The 16,464-nt window shown below is 37.1% G+C and overlaps 1 protein-coding gene across 1 annotated transcript in view; it reads left to right on the top strand.

Annotated features, from left to right (window-relative positions):
- The window catches only part of MEOX2 (mesenchyme homeobox 2), a 51,985-nt gene extending 48,313 nt beyond the window's left edge, over window positions 1–3,672 (top strand). The window contains exon 3 of the mRNA XM_030969488.1: window positions 2,369–3,672. Within this exon, the coding sequence (XP_030825348.1) occupies window positions 2,369–2,593 (225 nt within the window). The 3' untranslated portion in view covers window positions 2,594–3,672. The remainder of the gene's footprint in view (window positions 1–2,368) is intronic.
- Window positions 3,673–16,464: the final 12,792 nt, after the last annotated feature.

Below are 16,464 nucleotides of genomic sequence, written 5' to 3'. Positions count from 1 at the left end.
CTGAACCAAAACTTCCACACCAGACCAATCACGGATCCACCTGTTGCATTCCACAGCAGCAGAAAATTATTGTTTACATTTTGTCTCTGAGGCCTCAGCTCCTCAGAAGGGAAAAAATCCTAAAGAAAGGATTTTTAGTGAAAGGGATGTCTGCAACAGTTGCATCCAGGCTGTGCACTGAAACCTTTACTTCAAATGCATTATTGTCATTTTTCTTGAAACCATGTTTTCTATACATTATTATTACTCTCTTCTAGGCTTTGAGTGATGTGCATTGTTCTGTGAATGTTCAAGGACATAAAAATATCCAGAGAATTGCTTGGACCTTTTAATAATTACTCCAATCCTGTAATTTTTTCTTACCAAAGAAAAATGGCTTGGCCCTTATTTCATAAGAAGTGGGATAATATCTTGTGATAATGGCTCCAATACAAAGTGTATTATTTTTGATGCTCAGATAATGATTGCAGTTGTATCTACTGCACTACCTGGTACAAGTAGAGCAGTGCCTTTTGCAAGGGAAACTTCATTGTTAAAAAAACCCTCAAAAATGAAACAAAATATTATCACTTCTCCCAGAAAGCTGCCAATGCTGTACCCTTTTGAAGATGTTGTTTCCAGGGACACTTCTGATACCAGTTCTGAGTATGGTAATTTCCAATATCACAGCAGCCAGTAATAAATACCTTCCCTTTTACACTTTTTCACTTGGCAAGCTAGGTTTCTTCGGCTTTGATGAGCTAACTAGAGGAAAAGATGTGCTCTGCTTCAAGGCTCTTAACTAACCTGGAATCATTTTTCTCTGTTCCCAAGTGATTTGCTTTAACAGCTCACTTTGGCTTTAACAGGAATATAGAGTATTAAAAAAATAAATAACCTCTCTTCCTTCCTAGATACATATACAAAGAGTGTGACACTATCAATCACTTCAATTGTAGTAAAATTTTAATGTAAAATTCAAAGCAATAGTAAAGGTCAAAAACTGTGAGGTTTCCTGGATGTGTAAGACAGATTCAGCAAAACAGCATTTTTGTGGCTCTATTACTCATGTTGTACAATATGTCCTGCTGTGCCTGTTGCTTGCTGATTCTTTTAAAACTCTGAAACACATTCTGCTAAACACAACAGAGGATATACTAGCATTGCAAGCTTTCTTGCTTTTTTCCCAAGTTAAATGTTGCAGGCAGTGTTTATTTTTCTGTGGAACCTCCATCTGAAGAGCTGCTCACACACACACACACACACACACATACACACACACACATGAGATTTTTCAGCAACATTAATTGTAAGTGAATCAAACCGAACAATATTCTATTCATACTGTTCTCAGTGACAGTACTTGAAGCTGATCTGAAATCAGCCTTTAATCTGGTCTAATATATTTGACAGCTGCTATGCACATCTTTTTTTTCTTTACTTTTCTTTTGGCTATAGAAAAATATTGTGGTTTGCAGTGCAAATAATTTAGGTTTACTTTTCCCTCATATATTTCCATACAGAGATGGGGAGGAGCGGAAATGAGTTTCAGCTGGCATAAAATCTTGGGGTTTAATATGACTTAAACACAGATACATTTTTAGTCTTCCATGTTATGAATTTCTTTTTCATTCTTATCTGAAATTATTTGCTAATTTTGACTCAATTTATAAATGCCTTGCCTTCTGACTTTGGGAGCATTTATTTGTCTAAAAATTTGACCAGGGTCTATGGTTAAATGCAGCAGAATAAAGGATCAGTTGACTAGAATAATTTGAATACATTTGTGAAATAGGGAAGTCTTAAGCTCTTATAGTAAGAAATGGTCTTTCAGATACTTCAGCAAGTTTAAAAAAAAAGGCACCTTTAAAGTGCTGCACCTGAAACTCATCACCAGCTTACAGAAACAAAGAAGAAAGCAATGCCAAATTTCAGGCAAGTTGTTTTGCAGAGTAACTACCGTCTGATGAAGGGTTCTCTGTTACTCAAAATGTATGTCCTTTTGCACAGTGTCTTGATGGGAAACATTTTGACTTTGTTTCTCTCTCTCACAAATGGCATTAATATGTTTTTCAAGAGTATGTGATCTTTTTAATGTTTTCTAAAGGGCTCGGAGATGTTCCTACAGAACTGTCTGTAGCAGAGAGCCCAACTGTCTTCTTAAGAGTAGCCCCTTTTCCTCCCTTGCCATCATTATCCCCAGTGTTCACATCCTATCCAAAACCGAATTGCCTGCTCTTCAGGGAAAGCTTGCTAAGCTCTTTACCATCCAGACAGAAAGACACATTAGAAAAATACAATCCCCAAGTGCTGCGCTAGAGGTAGAAAGTTCATTTTTACCTTCAGTGACCCCATCTTTATTTTCTTGTTTTGTCTTTCTTCTGTGAAGGTAAAAGTTTGGTTCCAGAACAGACGGATGAAGTGGAAGCGTGTAAAAGGGGGCCAGCAAGGGGCAGCAGCCCGGGAGAAGGAACTGGTGAATGTGAAAAAGGGCACGCTGCTTCCCTCCGAGCTCTCCGGCATCGGCGCTGCCGGCCTCCAGCACACGGGGGACTCTCTAGCCAACGACGACAGCCATGACAGCGACCACAGCTCAGAGCACGCACACTTATGATACACAGAGAGCGCTCCCGCTCCGTTCTCAGGAAAGATGCTTTGCTGGCAAGCCTTACACAGGCATCGTTTACTTATGCAAGTGACTCTGGCGGTGATCTTTAAAGTTGTTATGGAAAATTCAGGCTTATTGTGTCTGCTTTTCTCGATTCTTAGATGGTTTACAGTAAGTGCCATGTCTTAAAGGTGCCTCAAGAGTGGAGAAGTGGAAGACAAACTTACTTTGAACATTCCAGATTTGTTTGTCGTTTTTATGACAGCGGGCAGGTATTTTTGCTTAAGCTTGCACTGAAAATTACATTGCTCTCAAAGACGTTATATTCTGAAAACCACAGTGCCACAAAATCACTATCTAGTGGATAAGAAATGTATTTTAACTCTGTATATATTTACCTTACAGCATTTTCCTGTCTTCACTAATTTTTAGCAATGCATTCATATTAGCTGATGGCAATAGTCACTCATGACAATAAATGGCTTTTTGTCTCTATATCTTTGTTTTGTTTTACCAAAGACATACAATACATGCAGATACTTTTGTTCAAGTAGAGAACAATACAATAGTATCTGCTAGGACACATCCTTGTATGACAGACAAAACAAACCTTATGTTGCATTTACTATCAACTGCTGCTAATAGGGTATTATTAAATTTACCTAGCTCCTCAATTCTTCCTATCTTATAACTGCAAAAGGTGATTTTTACAATCATAAGGATAGTCCAGTAACCTGCCAAAAATGTCATGTTCCACTTATGCTCGGTGGAAATTCTCCAAAGGATTATTTGTCTCTACTCTGTCATAATTGAGTACATTGATAAATGCTGAAACTCTGCAGAAATGTTGTTGCTTCATGTTCAGTTTGAAAAAACAGCAGATAAACTGAAAGCTATTATCAACTGCTTATGTTGGTAGGAATCAAAATATGAAGGTAACTCTATATTGTGTCCCACGTGTAAAATCAAGACATATTTTCTGTTATAAGCTTTTGTGTACATACAGGCAAATACCAAACCCCAAAATTTAATGCAAACTATTGATTGTACTTTGTAAAGAAATATGTTTAATAAATAATCCTTTTTAAATAACTCTGGTCTCTCTACAGTGATTTCATAGCACTCTAAAAGTGATTTTTGCCTAAGCAGCTCTGTCTCTTTTTGTGTCTTTTGGAACTCTGTCTGGGGACAACACAAAGCTGTTTTCAAATTTAGACTTTTTATCTTGGACAAACCTTCCATCTTGATCCATTTGGGAAACTCTTTCCTTTAGCAGGAAAAATTTAACTAGCAGCTAACGATGTCTTCGGCCAAAACCAACAAGAGTTTGTTCCATCATTTTTCCATATTTAAAGCAAATGTAAAGGGTTATTTTGTAGAACTTGTTGAAATGGATGAAAGGCAATAAATTTAAGGAACAGATGCATACTTAGATTAATCATACCTTTGTTCAATAAAGTTGTTTAATATAAAAACTCAAAGCATCTCCCCAAGAATTCAGAGATTAATTCGACTGGGTAGTGTGATAGAAGGAAGTGGGTGAAAAAAAGAGGGAGCAAGAAATGTGCACATCCTAGCAGGTACTTGTGGGCATTCACTGAAACTCTGCTATGTGGAGCAGTAGGGCATCATGAAAATTAAATGCAATCAAGAAATCTGTGTCTATTTCCCAAATCCTTTCCACTGAAAGTTTGATCTTTCTTGCACATTAATTGTTGTCTTGACCATTTTAGTTTAAAATATCCAAGCAATGGGTAATTAATTTCTTAAAAGACTTCAGAGCATCTTATTGATTCCAGCACTTGAGGGGCTTTGCATTTTTTTCTCAGTTCTTTTTCAAATGTCTTTGTCATACGAAAGTGCTGAGAACAGGAATGGGATAAAGAGAAGTAAGCTAACTATTGTGAACACTTACATTTTTGATTTTATGTCTGGGTGGGAAAGGTTTTTGAGTTTTGCAGGGATTATCAGAACAGAAAAAAATTACAGTGATTCATACCAAAGCTTTTTACTCTTGGCTATTTTTTCCTTCCCCTTAAATGAAATATAACTACATTACAAAATGAAAAATTACAATGGAAAGTTGAAAATAAGTATCTTTAATTTTCAAATAACACTTAACCACAGAGATTTAGTCAAATAGAATGTGACTTGTTTTGCTAGTAAAGAGGAGAGAAGATGTTTTCCAATACTGTTGGCCAAAAATACCTTTCAAGGTTTTGCAGAATTGTTTCGTGCTGTCATTCATGAAAAAATTACAACTGCCTCTGAAAAAAGATCAATCAAGTTTGAGCTGACACTTTACAAAACAAATGGATTTGCTTTATTTACATTACCTGAAATCCACCAATATGTTCCTAGCCCAAGGCATTTTGCAAGGTGTGTTACTCTGTTAGTGGCACAGGGATTGGACTGGGTTACTTGCCTTGGAGAAGCAGCCAGCTCTTCCTATTGAGAAAGACAAACTACTCCAACTCTTGCAACCCTCGCTCCTTCCCTTAACTGGATTCACAAAAAAAGAGCAGTATGTCATTCTTCAAGGAAGAATTGAACAATATAGTTAAGATAAGGTGTAAGAATGTGATTCAGGATATTAAATAATTATTAAAATGTTACTGGTTCTGTTCAGAGGACTAATTAACAGGAATAAAGTGTGTTGCCACATTCCCATTCTTTCCATAAAGGATTTTGTTTTATTCTTGTTTGGAACTTGTGAACTAAAACCTTTAAATATCTTTGTGTATAATGTTTATTAAGGTTATATACTTGAACTCAAATATTTAATTCTGTTGTTGTCAAATAGAATAAGATTACTAGCTCACAAATTGACATCTCTCAAGAAAGAAAAATTTTGGACACAGTACTTTTCTGCTAATATTTTGATTATTTTTGGCAAATTTTCAAAATTTAGTATCCATTAAGAGAAATTTTGTGAAATGTTATTTACACTGGTGACCAATGAATTAAAGAGATTCACTCATCCTTTAAGTAAACATCACAAGACTTCTTTTCTGTAGGAATTTATTGTCTCATAACCACACTATAATATAATGAAATTTGTATTATAAAAGCATGCTCCAAAACAATATGAAGCAATTAATGTGGTAGATATCTGTAGGAATAGTTTAGTAACTGGGGACAAATTCTCATCCCTAGTGTCACCATGAACATATAAACACTGTATATATAACTTACGGTTGCTTATGGACTTCAGGGTTTTTAGAAATATGTCTATTCTGAATACTTACCACATTATTTGCCAAAAAAGTCACATGCACAGCTGAGAAAATACTGAAATGGGCATTTTCCCAAATTAAAAATTTATCTTGAAAAGTGTGCCTAGAAAAATTTTATGAAATCACCACAGAAATGCATTTAAGGGAGTAAAACCTAGCAGGGGAGAAAAAAAGCCCTAAAATTTGGGATTGCAACACAATGCAAATAGTTTTGTCTATGTATTTCTACAATTCTTGTGTAGATACCTATTTGGTGGAACTGTGGAAATAAAATACCCAACTTTTCTTCCATAACTGGTACTAGGTACAACGTAGAGCTGTCAGTTTTCTGATTTTAGCATATTTGTGTAAGATTTGGTTCTGATAATAATTTTATGATGAGATCTCAGGATTCCTTTTATATGGAATATTTCTGGAAGAAAGAAGTAAAGTTCTTCTAAGGCAGCAAAGGACCTCATCTAAAGCCTATAGATGGCAATGGAAAGATTACGATTGATTTCACAAGGATTTGGACTTAGCCCAAAGTACACACAAAAGTTCATACAAATCAGTGAACAGTCCAGGATTAAGACATTAGCCAATAATTTCCAAAGTGACTGCTGACTTTGTGCCTCCATTATGACACACAGTATCCTGATTTCAACAAAGTTTTGAGTACACAGTGAAAATTAGGACCACTTTATTGAAATGTGAGTTGAGAACCCCATATTATGGGGTTATGAAAATTCTGGTTTTGGTTCTAACAGGAGTCATAATGCAGGATTTGTATAGCTGGCAAATCATCACATTAAGTTATTAAATTGTAGGTTCCATAAGCAATATGAAAGAATCTTGCCATGTTGCTTTCATTCTGCAATTTGTGGTACTAGTAGATAAGAAAAATAAAGTGTATAATCTAGGAAGGTAGGTTTGAACAGATGTTCCCAAATGGTGTGGGGGGTAGGGGTGGTGAGGAAGGTAAAACTTTCCTTCCATTCAGATGTCTGTCTTGAATTTCTCACAGTTTTTGCAGACAGTTTGGCTTACTTCCAGCATACATCGTTGCCTGTCTGGTATGAAAAATGCCATCTGTGGTGTATGGAAGTTCTTTCTTTAAAAGTGGCCTGCTAATTATTCTTCAGGCAGGTGTTACTAAAGTGAAGTCAGGTGTCAAGCATAGCACAAACTTTAAATTGACTAAAATTGCTCTGTTCTTCTGTTCTTTCCCAAAAGAATAGAATGGAATATAAGAGAGAATTGAAGTGTTGGTTGATACAGCATTGAGATGACTCATGCAGCAGTATATATTGTGGTGACACACAAAAACTGAAAGTTAAAGGATGGGTTGAATGAAGTGTATAAATTTTCCAAAAGAAATGTCCTTCTCATTCTTACTGGTCCTTTACGTTTGCATTGCCATGTTGCAAAATGTTAAAAATCCTGATGTTCTTAGAAATTTCAGACAGGGTAGAAGGTATAGGAAAAAATTTCCTTCTGTGCTCTGGAAGACTGGGAAAGCTGTTTGATGAAAAGAGTGTGGAAGATGGCTGTTTTGTGTGAATGACACCTGCAAATTCTCACCTACGTTCACTCTCCAAACCACTCATGCCTTAAAGCTTTTTGAAGATTAATAGGATGGTTAATGGGCCAGAATCAACACATGAGGGCTGCAGGCAGCCATTCAGCTGATCCATGAGCCCCAGCTCCCAGGATAAGCACTGCTGCTGCCTCTCATTTGCAGCAGTTAGTGTGTTGCTATGCTCCTTACATGACATCAGCCCTCTCAACTGAAGATGAAAACTCACCACACTGAACCAGATGTTACAACACTTCTCTCTCCCTAACAGATGAGTGTTGTTAGGAGGTGAGGAATTACTAGTATAAATGCAAGACTTCCCGTTTTCTATGCCATTTTCAGAAGACTTTTTGAATAAACAGTCCTTTTACTATTTGTAATCTTGGTGTTAAGAATGACTGACATTGTTAGTGGTTTGAAAAATGAGGATGAGGAAAGCACAGGCACATTTACTCCTTTTGACAGAAAGAGTTTGCATTGTTTGCTTTATCAGTGATGAAAGTAATCCACTTTCTCTCTTGCCTTAAGCAGACCCTTGACAAAATATTTACAGTAGACCGATATGAGGCTGAGATAAAGAGCAGTCCTGTAAGTAACTGAGAATGTAGTGCTGTTACATTTTTGATCAATCCTGAGACATCTGGATGATTTTGAACTACTGGTCTTCTACTGTGAAGAACAGTTTTATTTCCACAAGGACTTCCTCTTGTGTTTTCAATATCAGGCTTAGCCTCTAACGGCCTTAGCATATTGTGATAATGAGATGTACACAAAGCACTGGCATGCAGCACTATTGAGATGATTTCCTTTTTGGCTCAGCCAGATTCCTGTTAAAAGTTATAGGGACTCTTAAGAGACTAACAAAAGAAGAATTAAAGATCCAGCAATGGCACGAAGATAAGCCTAATGAAGCTGGAGTTAGGCTCTCATGAAATTAAAAGCAGACTTTGTATGAATACATTTATGAAATATACCATTGCAATTTCATTACACAACAAAGCCACAAAGCCCTAAACCCCTTTTTTGGCCCAGGTTGAATACCTATCAAAATCCCAGTAATACTTTGTAGGGTGGGTTCTTCATTAGCATTCTTCATTGCAGAATGGGGGCTTGGATAAACGCATTCCAATCAGAAAAAAAGGAAAACAAAGCTGAAATTCGTGCTGAAGTTGTTTCTGGGCTGTATTGCATTAATGGCTAAATCCCATCCCATACCTGTTCACAGTATAGATTAAATGAGAATGAGCCATAAGTTTGTGATCAAACCCATTCTACAGCAGCATTTTAAGTGATATTGAGAATAGAGCATTTGACAGTTCAATACAAAGACTTCTTTTCAATCTAGAGGGAGACTATAATCTCCTAACATATTTGCAAATATGTGGAAACACCTTCCACTGCCTCACAATAACATAACATCATAATGGTTTCAAAAAAGGCTTCTTCACTGAACACTCTTAAAGGAGTAAATTTTGATGAGCCTGATAAAACTCTGAGGACAAAGGTAGATATAATTTTCTTAGAAATTTTGCCAGCAAAAGATTATATTAGCATAGTGATATTTAAATTGGCATCTAAGGAATCATGTTGAAAGGTATATGCAGCTTTAAGCAAACCATAGGCACCTCTTATCTGTGCTTTTGTCTGTCACTGCTGTGCAACTCCTTCTGAGGAGAAACTTCACAGCTGTAGAACAATTCAGAGAATGGCAATGGAAGAAATGAAAATGAATGATGATGGATCTACCTGCAACTGCACTTTGCTAGAACATTACTTGCATATTTCATTTTTTGCTCCAATTAGGAAATTGATAAGATTTTGCTCTGCCTTCTCACTATTGCAGTGGTTTAGGCACCCTGCATAGGTATGATTCAGAAAAACAAACTCAGATTATGTACTTACACAAGAAATGGAGCAATTCAGAGAATTTCAGTTGCCCAAAATAGCCAAGAAAAATATTGTAGAGCTCATTGTCCTTATATTTTGAAAAAATAAAATGAAAACTCTTAGCCTCAGACATGCCAGTTGGCATAAGCTCAAAGACATTATTAATATGATACTGTCAGTAAAATGAGATGCCTGTGAAGAAAAACATGGAAAAAAAGGAAAGATTCCTTTAAGAAGCCTTTACACTGGGAGTTTAATTTTCTCCCTACTTTGGGACAAAATTTGGAATTTGTTTAGTTAAAAAAGCTGAAAAATTAGAAAAAAAGTGCTGTGAACTAAATTGGAGATGCAGATTTACATGTTTCAAATTCCTTTAGCTTTGTGACAACACCTGGACTCAAAAGGCACACCCATATTTAGTGGAACTTTCAAAATGCACCTGATGTTAATATTAACTTTCTCTTCTGAATTCTGCAGAGTTGATAGAGGTAACCCTGTGTTTATTCTCAGTTTCCTGCTTCCCATTTCTGCCACTCGCTGAATGCCAAATTCAAAGACATACCTATCCATGGCCCAAAGAAAAGGACTAAGGAGGTTATGAAAATAGCTAAAATGTCAACAGCAGTTTTACTGACTGAGAACCATGACCTAAAATCTTCACACATTCACAAGTTGAGAGGTCAATGTACATGTTTTAAAATCGAAATGTACGATCTTTAAATTGAAAAATGTATTTAAATACAATTTACTTAAAATATTTTATTAATTGATCCAGTTCAACTATTCAGATTATGGTAGATTTTGTAGTCTTTTAACTATGAACACATTCCCCAGGTACCTCATGAATTCCTTAACATCTAGAGAGCTTATTCATATCAAAATTCTGGAATTGATTCATTGCAAACCTACTCTAAGTAGACAGAACTGACCTTGATAGTTGCGTCTGGACTCTTGAAGATCTTTTTCTAATTTTCCACTATTTTGTCTTTCACTATCTTGAAAAACTGCCACAAAACCCCTAGAAACCCCTAAGCATCCCCCAAAACACTATGCATACAAATCTTACCATTCTGAGTGGGCTTTGGCTCAGATGCTGCAACAGTGTTTCAGAACAGGTAAACAGCGCAGCAAGGAAAACCACACAAACATCTTGATCACAGCTGCTGTATAAGTTACTCTGCAACAGAGGAAGGATTCCCCACAATTAAATATCAGGGAATACATTCCATACTTATGACATATGAATGTGAAGCCTATTTCATTCCCCAAACATAAAAAGAGATTAGAAACATTCATGAATATATGGGAACCTAGAATGAAGGAGGAAAAATCAGGCATTCCCTAATTGAATTTTGTACTGGATAGTCCTTTCTTCCCTCAAAATAATGTGCATCCATAAATGAAATTTCATATTGCTTTTCACTTACAGTCATCACATAAAAGAGAGGACTAATAAAAGCAAGAAAAAAGCTTTTCCTATGGTAAAATGTGACATACATATTACCTGTAATTTGATTGATCATACTAATTTCAATAATTTGGTTTTTTATAAATAACTTATATGGTTATTCTTGCTTTTTGTATATTAAAGTGTGCAGCATGAAATGAACTTCAGGCTTGCAAAATGAAATTCACTCAAAGATTGAATACATTTATTTTTAAGTTTAACAGACATTTCCAGCATTTATATATTACAGTAGTCTTTAATTAAGTCATCATATCCTACCTTGTACTGGGACCTCTAACTAGATTACTGGTCTAGATTTCATATAGCCAAAAAACTTCGGGGTATTAATGAATTTTCATTTGCTTGCTTTCCTTTTAAGTATTTTTGTCCCTTCTTCTTTTCCTGCTAACAGTTATTTGCAGGTTTTGGTGTATTTATTAATGCTCTTGTTTTAATTCTTCTTCAGCCCACATTTCAGCATTTAGCTCCTTCTGTAAGCTCCCAGGACCTTCTGGAGCCTTCAGCCAGTTACTTTCTAAAAGGAATCCTGTTGATTAAAAACGACCTCCAAAAAAGGAGCCTCTGTCTTTATCTAATGGCTGATTAAGAAAGAATGTATTTAAGTCAGCAGGACTAAGTTAGCAGAGAACAGACATTAAGTTAGCAGATATTTGGGCAATTAAAGAGCCAGCTAAGCTGCAGAGAGTGTGCTGGGAAAGTCTCCAGGTAGGATGCAATATTGTACAATATTGCAAGGTTTAGTTCTCAACATGTAACATATAAATAACCTGGAGTATCAAAAGAACTGGAGCAGTGAAGCACATCCTTATTCAGGTTTAGGCTCCAGGGAGCACCTGGTATTTCTTCCTGGGGTGGTCTCACAGTGGGAGGTGGGCTTTGGCACTGGGTCAGAGGAAAAGTAGGAGGATGTGTGTGACCATGTGGCTTCAAGGATGGCAGGCAAGTGATGGGAAATGTTTTCACAGTGTCCCTGGAGCAGCATGAAACAAATCAAGGGGAGCAAGAGGCTACATGTGGATGAGTGGTGGATGGAAACCTTCTGAGTGGAGAAGGCTGTCAGCTTATGTCTCTGGGCAGCAGGAGAAAGGCATTTTCTTTGCCCTCAGTCCTGAATTTGTGGAATTGATGCACTGACTTAAAGGTGAGGAGGGAGAACAGACTCTGCAGAACAGGAGCACAGAGGCAGCTGGGCCAGAAGTGAGCGTTTGCTCTGGAGTGGTAGGGGACAGTGGCTGGGGACTCGCTGCGGGGTGGGGAGCTGGCACTGTCCATCTCCATACAGGCCTACTGGCACAGGAGGCTTGTTGTCTGCCAGGGGCCCTGGTAAATTATTCCTTGGAAGTAAAGGGAATTTCCACCTTTCCATAAGTGTTCTACTGCCTTTGGTAGCTAAGCTTTGTAGTCTTTTTATTTTATTCAAACACATTAATTGCACTCAGCATTTATAAATCACTGTAATTTATTTAAAGGAGACATCCACAGAAAACAATCTGTTTTTCAAGGACTAGGGATTTGCAGGCTAGAAAAAAGTAGAAGCTATGTGGTTTTCCTAGGAAAGAAAAATTATTCTCTGTTCCTTATAGTAAAGAAAAACAGCTGATTTAAAGCCAAATGATTCTTGAAGGTCTCAAGTTTTAAAATATTACCCAATGACTTTGATAAAGTACATCTGCTGCTGATACTAGAGTAGATTCTTAAAAAATGTCCAGTGTAAACAGACAAGTCTTTCTGTTGAAGTTCATGTATATGGGCATACTCTTCATAATTCTCTATGAATGTTCTTTATAAAACAAAACAGAAAAAAATCAGCATTTTGGATAGCCTTGCTTGAAAAATTGTACTTTCTTTGCTTTCTCAGAAATTATTCAAATTATTCCTACTTGTACACAGGGCGTAAAGTGGTAGCATGTGCTATAATCCCACGTGTGCCTCTCATGTCATAAGATGTTTTATAATTTTGGATCTACCTAGTGTTGATATTCATCCATTCCTAATTCAAAAACACGAGACTGTTCTGGTGATAACAAACAGTAACAATCACTGGGCACGTGACACAAAGTGCTATTAAATAGGTTATAACATATCTAATAAAATGATCTCAATGTATAAGATATCTGTAAGTTATATAATGCTGATTTAACATGTAGTTTGCAGCACACAGCAGCCTGAACCCTGGTGTTCCTAAAAAATTAAACTAAGTTTTTCAGAAATAAAAGTGCAAGAAATTGCACAGCAGAGCATGCCAGATAAAATTTGGAAACATTCACAACAGGTGGGCAGGCTGCTCTTCTAAAGTTACTTACTTGATAAATCTGCCTTGAAGATGGAATTTATTTTTCCAGTAACTCCCGTCCCATTCCCTCTCACACAAAAAAAACCAAAACACATTTTTCCTCAGTTAGAACAAAAGGTTAAATTATTTCAAGTGCATACAATGATGGAAAATATTACAAAAATACCCCAAAATAGTGTCTGCCTTATTCTTCAGGCTGCTTGAGTATCCTGATGACTGCTCCCTGTTCTATGGCTACCAGTCCTGTGTAGAAGAAATGGAAAGTTAGCAGTAAGTTGCCAAGTGCATGGCATAACATTGATTAATATTCAAGAATACCCCTATCTTCGGGTCTCTGGAGCCATTAGCTCTTATTAAGACTTGTGCGTTGATATATATACCGCTTATAATAGGAACAAATAAACATTTGACTTTTTTTTAATGGTAGGGTTTTTTTAATGTGATGTAGGGCTTATCAATGGAAAGGCAGCACTGAAAATATTTTATAATACCAGCTTTATAATAACACGGATACATTTAGTGCTTCTGTGATGACATCCACTGCAAAGCATGAATGTAGGTGCTGTATACTTGGAGTGGTGATACGAAAAATTCTGACATCTACTTGTGTACTCATTTAAAGTGTACTCCTTTAAAGTTCTTCTATTCACAGATATTACTACATAAACAGAGCATACTAAGCCCAGCTAGGTTCTGGATGTGATTTAGTTTACTGTGAATGACTGCCAAGGCAGACTATATGGCCCATCCCAATTTCAACCTGCCCTAATTCCCTTTATGACTTTATTATTTAGTGCTGTTTTACTGCTTAGAGAGACCTAAACAGGAAGACTCTGGGCGTTCTCTGTTCAAGAAGTGGGTGGGATGAAGTTCTTTAGAGAAAACAAAATATGATCCACCTACAGATCATGTTAGGCCAGCTCCCCAATTTCCTCCAAGCAGAACAGAGGCCTTTGTTGCCTTAGTTACTGGAACTATCTACTAGTCAACAGCAGGATCCCAGTCTCCATACAGAACATCCTCCTGCATTTTTGATGGCAGTGTAGGATGAGAAATATTAACTTTTCTGTTTGTTGATTTTATTGTAAAGAGGAAAATAAAGTAATAAAAAAATTAACTCTCACAAAACAGTTCTGCAAGGTAACTGAATGGAGGGACATTGTGTGGCAGAGGCTTAGTACCTCCAAGGAAGCAACATTCCTTTATTTTCCTTTACTTTCTTAACATCAGAAAGAAGGAGCACTGAAAACTGCATGCTAAGTTTCAAGGCACAAGTAGACAACAGTAGCCACATTGGCAGAGCCAGACCACCGAAGCTTGTGAAACACTCATAAATGCTTCAGATAAGATTTCAAACTGTTTCCCTCACCAGAAATGCAGGTATTGTAGTGCTATCTCCTATTTCTTCTTGGACAGGGAAGCTGGAAAACACAACCTATTATTTTCCCCTGTGAAGCATGATCAAGCCCAATTTCCATCCTTCCTGTTTGAAAGCAAGAGCTTTAGTACAGTCATATTGGCGTGACAATTTACAATGATGTGAGGGTCCAAAATAATCTTTAAGAAAGTAGAAAGTTCTAAAAACTTGAGGGACTGTCTTCTTTCCCAGATTGGTGTGATATGATGTAGTGGTTCCATGGTACTCAAAATGTATCTCACCTTGTGTGGCCATGGGCTCCCTTGCCCTGCTAATCATTCTCACCCCAGAATGGTCCCCAGTTCACTGATAACAATTGTTGTGGGATTAAGTGTAGGCCATTTTAACTCTGAAAGCTGATGATGGAGCAAGATGAACACCAGCACAACACCAAGGAAGGGGTCTGGGTGAGATGGTATGGCTGAGGTGAGGCTGAGTTAAAGGAGCTTGAATGTGAGAGTAATGTCACAGAAATACTGAGGCTAATCTGAATGAAAAAGCAAATGTTTTGCCATTGCCTGCCATGAAGATCTAGTCAGAATGCTGCTGATTTGTGTGATTTTGAGTAAATTTGGAATTTTTATTTAGATTAACTCAGATTTTAGAATTTAACAACTAGAATTTTATAAGAATTTCAGGTTATCATAAATTGCCAATGAAATTGAGAACACTAGGATACAATTTTAAAGCACTTAAATAAATTTAATAATTTTTTTACTTACAGTATTAGTATAAACTACGCATATTAAGAAAGTGTCCAACTCTATTTCATCATCAATGCCCTTTTACAATAGTTTTGCTTTGTTCAGTTAAAAGTCAAATATTTTATTGATATTTCCAGTAATTTCCTGACAGCCATTGTCTACAGTATTGCAACATTATTCAAACTGCAAAATATTGTTTAAGTCGACCTTCCATGCTGTTGCTTAAATGGAAACTTATTTAATACAAACATCACAAATGTGTAATATTTCAGTTTTTAAAATGTCAATTTCTTTGCATTGCACTTTTCCTAAACAGAAACTTCAGCTGAAATTACCTGGCATAGTTCCTTTCCAAAACTAAAGGCTGATGCAAAGTAAAAATCTTTTTTAATGACTGTCAGAATTTAAATTGTGGTAAAATCTTTTACAGCAGGATTTGCAGTTCATTTCATCTGCAAAGACTGTTAGTGGAACTGTACATTTGAGATGAAGGGATTGTTGAGACATTGTGTTATTTTATTGTTGGCTAATCTATTTCATCAGAAATCTTATTATTTGTACTAACACCAAATATCAAGCATGATTGACAAACATTTGACATGCTCCTGAGCTTCAGACCAAAGGTCTTGAATGCACAAAGCCTGTCCTTACTTGCATTCCTAAAAGTAATTTTCTACAAGGATCTACATATATCTCTTTTCACCATTTCTGTTTCCCTAGTTTTCATTCCTTCATAAATGAAAGCATAATCGACGGCTTCCTGAGGCTACTTTCAATGCAGTGATGTTAACTGAAGCTATATAAAATGGAGCCATCATAAGCCCTATTAAAAAAATAACAGCTTTTAATGGGAAGAATTCTGGACTAACCCATACAGCTGAACAGGAGTCTACGAGCACACCTTGGCTTATTTCTCAAAACCCTCAACATTTTATTTTATAGAACTCCAAACCTGAGCAATAATTTCTATTTTTGTGTAGAATTCTGTCTAAAATTGAGAAAGAGTGACTTGAGCTCTGCGGATTTTTGAGGTTCTCAGACTTTCCAGGGTGAGAAAGGAGCTGGGGTGCGCGAGAGCTTTCTCCCAGCTGCCAGAAGTGGGCCAGGCAGCGATGACACATACAGAAAAAACAGCACCCAAACCCAAGCAAACCTCCGAACCAGGGGGGGAAGCAGAAATTGTTAGCTTTCTCCAAGGCAGCCCTTCAGCCCTCGGGCCCACGGGGTGGCGAGGCGAGGCCGCGGCGGGGCGGCGCGGGGGCGGGTGGCGCGCGCCGTCCCGGGAGCGCAGCGCGGCGGGCGCAGCGCGGCCTGGCC

The sequence above is a fragment of the Camarhynchus parvulus genome, chromosome 2 (assembly GCF_901933205.1).
Source record: "Camarhynchus parvulus chromosome 2, STF_HiC, whole genome shotgun sequence".
NCBI classification, from domain to species: Eukaryota; Metazoa; Chordata; class Aves; order Passeriformes; family Thraupidae; genus Camarhynchus; species Camarhynchus parvulus.
Note: the sequence above shows the minus strand (reverse complement) of the source record. Positions and strands in the feature narration are given on the sequence as shown.